The sequence below is a fragment of the Myotis brandtii genome, unplaced genomic scaffold (assembly GCF_000412655.1).
Source record: "Myotis brandtii unplaced genomic scaffold, ASM41265v1 scaffold409, whole genome shotgun sequence".
Lineage (NCBI taxonomy): Eukaryota > Metazoa > Chordata > Mammalia > Chiroptera > Vespertilionidae > Myotis > Myotis brandtii.
Genome location: NW_005365723.1, coordinates 838,949 through 849,295, shown reverse-complemented (window position 1 = coordinate 849,295; position 10,347 = coordinate 838,949). Strand labels below are relative to the sequence as shown.

Here is a 10,347-nt window from a genome sequence, read left to right as displayed (position 1 = left end):
ATGATGTTTCTCTCTCACTGATGTTTTGCTCTCTCTCTCTCTCTCTCCCTCTCCCTTCTTCTCTCTCTAAAAATCAATAAAAACGTATTTATAAAAAAAAAAAAAGGACGTTTGCTGAGGGAGTAAGGAAGTTAATTCTATAAGCATCAGAGACTAAGTAGATTCAGGGGCTCCAGGTGAGGTCAAACACTGGAATTTCCGGATTAAGCGAATAAACAATATGATTGTGGTTTCCCCCCAAGGGGCGGAGCACAGGAAGCGGCGGATTGAAAACCTCCGTTTCTCTTCTGTTGTCCTCAGCTGGCGTGGTGAGGTTTGACCCCCCTCCCCCCGGGCCACCCTGCTTCCCCTGTGTCCGTGTCTTTCTTGGCGAACGCGTACAACGGCGTGGACTGGACTGCCATTCTGAAATCGGGCTCCAACACATCCCCCCGCCCCCACCCTTCCCGGTGAATTCTTGTTGGAGCCAAATCCAAGGTTAATTTCATTCGTGCAAACGTGAGCACCGTCCCTTCCCGCTCAGCCCAGGCTGGGCACAGCCCTATTGCTATGCTCTCCACATGCCTGCCCGTCTCTTCCCCACCCCCATTCCTGGGTCTCATTCCCGTTCCCCTGTGAGCTAACGGGCCCCCTGGTCAAGAGGTCAAGAGGTTCCCCCTCCTTCCCACACACACCTCCCCTGGCTGTGCTCCCCTCACCCTTGTTCACCGCTCAACCCCCCAGCTTGAAGCGGCTGCGTTCCCCACCCCTGACATCTGGGTCTAGTTCCCACTGCTGGGCTGAAAGCATCTGCATTATTTATGCCACCGCCACAGGAAAATGAGGGCGGCCAGGCTGGAGCTGGGACGCGGCGAATTCCGGGGAATGTGCTGGGAACTCCAGGCAGCAGCCGCCAGGCCTCCAATTAAGCCAAGCGAGGCTCCCCAAGGCCCTGCAGACCCCTGCAGACGCGGCCAGCGCACCCACATGCAGTCAAGGCTGAAGGCCCGGCTGGCTTGGCTCAGTGGTTGAGCGTAGACCTATGAATCAGGAGGTCAGGGTTCGATTCTAGGACAGGGCACAGGCCTGGGGTTGCGGGCTTCGTCCCCAGTAAGGGGGCGTGCAGGAGGCAGCCGATCCATGATTCTCTCTTATCATTGGTGTTTCTATCTCTCTCTCTCCCTCTTCCTCTCCCTCTCTCTTGATGGATGGATGGATGGATGGAGGGGTGGGTGGGTGGATGGTTGGATGAAAGAATATGTGACCATTGCCATATTGCTCATAAACTGAATAACTTGTCTGGCCCTTGGCAACCCCATCAGTATCAATGTCCTGCTTTCTTTCACTGTCTCACATTCCCACTGGTCCTGGGAGTTCCTGTGATATTACCTGCCACGGGGAAACGCATGAGTACCATCTAGACCAGGTGGAACCCCCGGCTACCGGATGTGGCTTCCCAACGCTTCAGGAATATTTGCATCAGTCAGAGGCACCGTTTGTCCCCAGCCAGGCAGCCCTAGAGCCAGCTTTTTTTCTTGTTTGTTTTGTGAATCCTCACCCGAGGATATTTTTTCATTATTATATATATTTTTATTGATTTCAGAGAGGAAGGGAAAGGGAGAGAGGAAATAGAAACATCAATGAGGAGAAGAGAGAATCATCGATCGGCTGCCTCCTGCACGCCCCCTCCTGGGGATCCAGCAGCAACCCGGGCATGTGCCCTTGACTTGAATCGAACCTGGGACCCTTCGGTCCGCAGGCCGACGCTCTTTCCACTGAGCCACACGGTCCAGGGCTCAGCGTTGACGCAGTGGGAATCTTCCAGGCACTGAGTGAGCTGCGGTGTGCGGCCGGCCGTCCTGGGGAAGCAGTTAAATACAGCCTCGCAGGTAACCGGGAGGTGACGCTGAGCCCAGCGGAGAACAATGCACACCCGGCTGTGTCTCACCACCTCTCAGATGGTCCCCGCAGGCAGCCCGCCGGCGGCCGTCATGTTGACAGTTAATTAACGTGTACTTTATGTTTATAAACGAGACTTCCGCCTGCCGCGCTTTACAGCAAATGCTCCGCTCTTCCGTGAGAGGCTGTCGGAGCAGGGAGGCGCCCTGTCAGCGATGAGCGGAGTGTGTGTGTCTAACTGGATGTCAGGTGGGGGCCTCCTTCCCTGGAAACCTCTCTCTTGTCCCAGCGGCCGAGGCTGCCTACCCCCGAGCACACCTGTCCCAGGCCTCGGCCATGGACTTGCTTCTGGAGGGGAGACAGCCTGGACCACATGTCTCCTCGGAGGGGAGGGGGAGGGCAACATGAAATATTGCACAATTTGACTAGGATGGAATGGAACAAGGGTTCTTTATATATATAATATATAATATATATATTTTTACTGATTTCAGAGAGGAAGGGAGGAGAGAGCTAGAGAAACATCCATGATGAGAGAGAATCATGGACCGGCTGCCTCCTGCACGCCCCCTACTGGGGATCGAGCCTGCAACCCGGGCAAGTGCCCTGACTAGGAATTGAATCGAACAATGACCTCCTGGTTCATAGGTCGATGCTCAACCACTGAGCCACGCTGGTCAGGCTCCTATTTTTTTTAAAATCCTCATCCAAGGATATTTTTCCCATTGATTTCTAGAGAGAGTGGAAGGGAGGAAGGAGAGGGGAGAGAGAAATAGAGAGAGAGAGAGATCGATTGGCTGCCTCCTGCACGTGTCTCTACCGGGTTAAGGGAACCTGCAACCAAGGTACGTGCCCTTGACTGGGAATTGAACCCATGACTCTTCGGTTCACCAGATGACGTTCTAACCACTGAGCCCCGGCCAGGGCTGAACAAGGAATCCTAAGGGGGAAAGAGATGCCTTGCTCTCTTTGCAACACAAAACTCAACTAATGGATGCATAACAAAGTGGGACACCAAATTGATGTCTATGTCTCTCTCTCTCGAATTAATCAATACATGTTAAAAAAAATTAAAAAGTGAGAAAAGAGAAGGAACATTGGTACACAGACACAGGAAGAAGCAGCAATAAAGCGTTCTTTCCTGGATCCTTCAGCGAGGTCGTGGTCTGCTGACACCTTTAATTTCAGACTTCTAGCCTCTGGAAATGCCAGAGAGTGTATTTCTGTTGCTCTAAGTGGTGCATTGTCACGGCAGCCCTAGGAGATGACTTCGGCCCCTATTCCAGCTTGGCATGCACACTTCTTTGGCTTGTGTCTGGTTTTCTTGCCTTAACACAGGGAGTGGGGAACCTTTTTTTCCCGGCCAAGGGCCATTTGAATATTTATTTACTTAAATATATGTTTCTATTGATTTCAGAGAGAGGAAGAGAGACAGAGAGAAACATCAGTGATGAGAGAGAATCCCTGATCGGCTGCCTCCTGCACGCCCCCTCCTGGGGATCGAGCCCCTAACCCGGGCATGTGCTCTGACCGGAATGGAACCAGCGGCCTCCTGGTCCCTAGGCTGACGCTCAACCACTGAGCCACACCGGCCGGGCCATTTGGGTATTTATAACACCATTCACAGGCCGCACACATTTATCAACCTAAAAACCAGCCTGCTGTGTTTGGTCCACATTCAATTAACTTGCCCCCAGACCAAATGCTCTCTCGGGCCTTATCCAGCCCACGGGCCGGACGTCCCCCACCCCTGCCTTCACAGAAAGCAGTCGGCCTCCCGGGAGGCGGAGGGACCCAGCCTAGAACACGGAGGTGGAGGACTCACCACGGGGCTGCGGCCGGTGCTGTGCAGGTAGTAGAGCAGGCCCTTGGCGTGGTAGATGGTTGGCTGGAGCTGGGCGCTGGGCGCCAGCCACTGCCGGTTCAAGTCCTCCCCCCGCAGGGAGCATCTGTGACTGCGGGGACAAATAAAGACGCATTTAGGAGAAAATCACTTGAGAAAATTACCGTCAACAAGGCCCGCAATTAAACCGAGGAAGCCAGCTTCCCTCGAGCTCCTGCCCAGTTGCCATCCATTGTAGAAGTCCTTTGATTTCCGGAAGTGTCCTGATTACTCTCACGGCCCACAAAAGGCCCGGGCACCCTGTTTAACTGGGTATTGGGTCATCACATTTTTTTAAAATATATTTTTATTGATGTCAGAGAGGAAGGGATGGGGAGGGGCGAGAGAGAGAAACATCCGTTTTGAGAGAGAATCATGGATCGGCTGCCTCCTGCACGCCCCCTATTGGGCATCAAGCCCGCAACCCGGGCATGTGCCCTGACTGGGAATCGAACCCTGACCCATCAGTCCACAGGCTGACACTCTAGCCACTAAGCCAAAGCAGCTAAGGCCAAAGTTTTTTGTTTATTTTTAAATATATTTTTCATTGATTGCAGAGAGGAAGGGAGAGGGAGAGAGAGACAAGAAACATCGATGGGGAGAGAGAATCATGGATCGGCTGCTTCCTGCACGCCCCACACTGGGGATGGAGCCTGCAACCCACGCATGTGCCCTGACCGGGAATCATGGGCTCAACCACTGAGCCATGTTGGCCGGGTTATCAAAGTTTTTTTGTTGTTGTTGTTAATCCTCACCTGAGGCTAATTTTCCATTGATTTTTAGAGAGGCTGGAAGGGAGGGGAAGAGAGAGAGAGAAACATTGATGGATTTTTAGAGAGACTGGAAGGGAGGGGGAGAGAGAGAAACATTGATTCGAGAGAGACACACCAACTGGTTGCCTCCTGCACATGACCCAACCACGGCCAGGGATGGAGTTTGCAATTGAGATACATGCCCTTGACCGGAATCGAACCCGGGACCCCTCCGTCTGGGGGCCAATGCTCGATCCGCTGAGCCAAACCGGCCAGGGCGGATCATCAAACTCAGGACCTGCAGTTCCCCCCTCTGTACACCCACAGAGAACGCACGCATTTTGAGAATTTCTCTTGATTCTGAGAGCTTCCGTTCTACAAATAAGTTGAGCTCCATCGATTCTGCTGGGCGGCTTAGAAATGATGTTTCCCGCTGGGCCCCGATCTCTGCCGGGTGGATATGACTGCACCCCCGTGAAGACACCGAGGCTTAAAAAGGACTGAATAAAAATGGCCCAAGATGGTATCGCCAGGAACTAAGCATTACACCCGACCAAGCCTGTCTGTCTCTGCAAAACCACGAGGCCTCTTGCTCCGATCACGTGGCTTCCTACCCATCCTTGTAGGTGACGGAGCAAGCTTGACATCTACCCGGACAGCCACAGTCTCTCTTCCGAAGACATCGTCACGGAATATTAGTGCTGGAAATGAGCTCGAGAGCGTACGCTCCCCTCTGCTGGGAGATGGAGGTGGGCAACCCCCCTGGCTGGGGACAGTGATGACTGCATTGCAGACGGAAGGAAACCGAGATGCTAAGCTGCAGGTAAGGACATCCTACAAGTCCATGGTCACCAGCAGGTACAGCCCACGCTCAGGGGCGGCTCCTGACAGTCCTGCTAAGTAAGGTGCCATTTGCTCAGTAGGTCGGGCGAGGAAGGTGCCCCCTACTGGAAGGGGCAGGATCCCATCTGCATCTTCTAGTCCTGCCCCGCCCCCTCCCCCCACCCCCTGCTACTCTTGTCCTTCCATACCCCACCCCCATCAGATGGCTCACAGCTCCCTCTGAACAGCCGTGTCTGCGGTCCTGGTATCAGGACTCCCTTCGGCTCCATGCCTTCCCGCCTGTTCAACCTTGAGGAGGTTAGCTCTGCAGAGAGACTTCCCCTGACCCCCGGTCATTACATTCTGCTCCTCTTTGTTGCAATAGCATCCAGAGAGTCCCTTCATCGGAGTTCTCATAATATCATTTTAAATGGGTTTATCTATGTATCTATGTATCTACCTATCCTTTTATTATCTACCTATTCATCCATCTATCCATCCATCATCCATCTGTTCATCCATCCATCCATCCATCATCCATCCATCCATCCATCCATCCATCCACCTATCCTTCCATCCATCTATTTATCCACCCAATTATCCATCCATCATCCATCTATTCATCCATCCATCTACCCACCCATCCATCCACCTACCCTTCCATCCACCCAACTATCCATCCATCATCCATCCACCTATCTTTCCATCCACCCAACTATCCATCCATCCATCCATCCATCCATCCATCATCCATCCACCTATCTTTCCACCCACCCAACTATCCATCCATCCATCCATCCATCCATCCATCCATCCATCCCAAAGATTGAAAAGCAATAACCAATACAAATTGCTGATTGGATTCTGGGCTGTTAAACAGTGCAAAGGGGAGGATGGGATCTAAGATGATCTAAGTACATTACCTTCTGCTCCTCTGGGTTGCGATAGCACCCAGAGCTTCCCTTAATCGGAGAAAACGACTCGGAGAGAAACTGGGCCATTGTGAGACCTAGGGGAGCTGCTAGTTTGGGGTAAATTTTGTTGGTTGCGCAGGGGCGGCGGCAGCCCTGTGGTACCCAGGGGTCATGGGGATTTGGGACGCTCGGGGTTCCACGCATGGCCATGGTTACGGGAGCATCTCTGTGTGAGCACATGGCGCCCGCCATTCCTCTGTCTCTGCAACGACGGATAATGACAACAGGTGCTGCACCCACCTGGAGTGTTTCCCTGAAAAGCGAGTTTACGTGCGTCCAACCTCCAAACGCATTTGGCACTTCGTGTTAATAACGCGGAGGTGCACGCCGCCAAAGACGCCACCAAAGGCACCGCCGCGCCTCTTCCCCGGGATTGGTTCGGGCATCTGAGGGCGAGACGCGCCCCATCTTATTATCTGCTGAAGCGACAGCTGCTCCCTCCACGTGGGAGGCCAGCAGATGGACAGCTCTGACTGGCTGGCAAGACACGCAGTGCCTCTAACTTCTGAAAAGGGAGTCATCCTTCAAATAGTTTGAAGTCTTGCTTTGCTTATAAAAAAAATAATAAAGATAAGCATTGGTATTTTTCCCCCCACTGAAAATTGCAAAGGTACGAGGGGCGGGGGTTGGGGGGGTGTGAGGGGACCACTTCTTTTGATTTTCATAGGTGTTCTCATTGGATGTAACTAGTCATCGTTAAAAATAAAATGAAAAAAGCCCGGCTAGCGTCACTCAGAGGTTGAGTGTTAGCCAGTGGACTAGGAGGTCAGGGTTCGATTCCCGGTCAGGGCACATGCCTGGGTTGCGGGCTTGATCCCCAGTAGGGGGCGTGCAGGAGGCAGCCGATCCATGATTCTCTCTCATCACGGATGTTTCTATCTCTCTCTCCCGCTCCCTTCCTCTCCCTCTAAAATCAATACAAACATATTTTTAAAAAAACAACAACAACAACATACAGATGGGTAGGAAACACCTTCAGCAATGAAAGAACTATAGAAACCTAAAGTAATACTGTTATTGTATCATCACTCGCAGGTCCCATCTGCTCCCAGTGCCGGCGTCTAAACCCAATCATCAATCAACTCCTGGAACAGACCTGGAGGAAAGGCTGGGCTCGCGGCCCACATCTGGTTCCAGTTGCTCGCCCACGGGTGAGAAACAGTCCTGCCACAACCGAAAGCCCTCCCGCTAATTCTGACTGTGCATCCGCCCACGTTACCGAAGAGGCCAGCGCGAGGCCACCTCTTCGCACCGAGCACCGTGATGGGTGCCGTCGGACGCTCACACGCAGAAGCAAGCGCCTTAAAACAGAATCCCACCGCCTTCAGAGCTCGGTTCTGAGGCCGGCCAACCAGACACCACAAACACGCGAAGGAGATAATAACAGGGATACGGGAGCAATTAATTCTGAATTGGGGGTCAATTAAGAAGAGGAAAGCATCACAGCCATTTATAATGATGAGTTAATGCGCCGCGTCTCCCTGGGATTTTTCTAATTATGAAATGGAGGACTCAATCTCCCGCTAATAGAATTTCCAATGCCCGTAAGATCTTAATGGGAAGGATTTCGGTATAAGCACCGAAGATTGAATGTCGGCGCTCATCTGTGATCGCTCCAGAAACTCCCTGCAAAATGACGGCAAAGACTTTTTAAAATACTTCCAGATCTTCTATCTTCTTTTCCCTTTTTTTGTTAATCCGCACCCAACCATATTTTTTTCCATTGATTTTTAGAGCCAGTGGAAGGGAGAGGGAGAGACAGAGAGAAATATCGATGTGAGAGAGAACAAGCGATGGGTTGCCTCCTTCACGTGCCCCGACCAGGGCCGGGGAATCTGCAGCCGAGGTACGTGCCCTTGACCGGAATCGAACCCGGGACCCTTCAGTCCGAGGGCCAACGCTCTATCCACTGAGCCAAACTGGCCAGGGCCACGTATAAATCTTCACATAGAGGAAACAGAAGAGGAGATGACAACAGACAAAGAATATCTAAATACTGAGAGATTGAAAGCAGATGGCCCAGTAGTATGGGATTTAACACATCAGCACCCTTCAAATTTATAGGCCGGAGGAAGCAAGTCAATTTACAAGAGGAAAAGACCAGAAATTGGGTGCACCAGACATCTCCGACTATCAGACATGCATCAATTTTCAACCAGTATTGGCTGCAAAAGGAATCCGATTCTCAGATCCCACCCCCCAGGTTATCGGGCTGAGCAATCTTCCTTCCCCTTCTCAAATGATTGACCTATGTAAGCCCCACCCACAGGACAGTAGGCATAGCTGGACAGGAGGACATACTACAGTGAAAATAAAAAGAAATGTTTTTGGAAACTATTACACAGCCCTAGCTGGTTTGGCTCCGTGGATAGAGCATCAGCCTGCGGACTGAAGGGTCCCAGGTTCGATTCCTGGTCAGGGCACATGCCCGGGTTGGGGGCTCGATCCCCAGTGTGGGGCATGCAAGAGGCAGCCAATCAATGATTCTCTCTCATCATTGATGTCTCTATCTCTCTCTCTCTCCCTCTCTCCCTCTCCCTTCCTCTCTGAAATCAATAAAAATATATTTTTAAAAAACAACAAATTTCCTTTAAAGGAATAGCAACTATATTGACAGTAGATTTAGCATTGTTAATAAAAAAAATACCTGAGGGCAACCAAGAAGAAATTTCAAAGTGCTGAAGAAAAACAACGGTCAAGTTAAAGTTTTGTATCTAGGTGACATATCACTCAGATGAAGATAGAAAATTTCAGGCATAAGATGAAGATAAAAGAGCCCACTTCTCGTAAGTCAGGACTGAAAGAACAACTACAGGGTATAATTTATTACAAAACCAAAAAAAAGCACGAAGGGAGAAAGCGAGTTGCCATTGGTAAAGACATACCATTGCCAAGTAGAGCGAGAGAACCATTGATGAGAGAGAAACATCGTCGATCGGCTGCCTCCTGCAGGCCCCTAACTCGGGCATGTGCCCTGACCTGGCATCTCACCGGCCACCCCTTGGTTCCTGGGTGGGCGCTCACCACTGAGCCACGCCGGTCGGACCGTCCTTTCCTTTCTTGCCCCACAGCCCTGCTATCAACACCAGTCAGCACCACAGGTTGGGAGCACAGAGGGGCTGAGCTGCTGTAGGAATGAGACGCAGACACCTTGCTCAGCCTGAAGGCCAACTTCCAAGCAGAAGAAAATCAACTCTAAATGCCGGGGCGGCTTTGTTCTTTCCCACGTCGAGAACATGCGCTCGGAAGAGTCAGTGTAGAGACGGAAGGATGGATGTCTGACGGGAGGCACGTGTCTGCTGCGAAGGAAGAGGAAGCCCCCTCCACTCTACGACGTTTGGGAGAGAAGCTCAAGTAAGATGGATGCTCCCCCATCATGGGGAGACCCCAAGAGAGAAGGTGATGAGTTGTAGCACTTGCTTGCAGAAAAGGGGGGCATGTGTGTAGAAAGGAGAAAATAATGGGGGAGGAGGAGAGGGAAGGAGGAGAGGGAGGGGAGCATGTCAGAAAGTTGAAGAGAGGAGCCCGGCCGGCGTGTCTCAGCGGTTGAGCATCGACCTATGAACCAGGAGGTCACGGTTCCATTCCCGGGGTCAGGGCACATGCCCGGGTTGCGGGCTCCATCCCCAGTAGGGGGCGTGCAGGAGGCCGCCGACCCATGATTCTCTGTCATCATGGATGTTTCTATCTCTTTCTCCATCTCTCTTCCTCTCTGAAATCAATACAAATATATTTTTTTAAAAGTTGAAGGGAGCCCTGACCGGTTTGGCTCGGTGGATAGAGCGTCGGCCTGCAGACTGAAGGGTCCCAGGTTCAATTCCGGTCAAGGGCATGTACCTTGGTTGCGGGCACATCCCCAGTAGGGGGTGTGCAGGAGGCAGCTGATGGATGTTTCTAACTCTCTATCCCTCTCCCTTCCTCTCTGTGAAAAATCAACAAAATATATATTTTTAAAAATGTAGAAGAGAGGAAACAAGGGTGTGTGCTTTGAACCGTGCATTTGGTGTTGCGGGCTGTGCTGGATCGGTGGGGGGGGGGG

The 10,347-nt window shown here is 51.8% G+C and overlaps 1 protein-coding gene across 1 annotated transcript in view; it reads right to left on the bottom strand.

The window, feature by feature from the left end:
• The window catches only part of LOC106727333 (cytosolic carboxypeptidase 4-like), a 128,355-nt gene that overhangs the window by 89,977 nt on the left and 28,031 nt on the right, over positions 1-10,347 (bottom strand). The window contains exon 3 of the mRNA XM_014545429.1: positions 3,704-3,833. Coding sequence (XP_014400915.1) covers positions 3,704-3,833 — 130 coding nt within the window. The remainder of the gene's footprint in view (positions 1-3,703; positions 3,834-10,347) is intronic.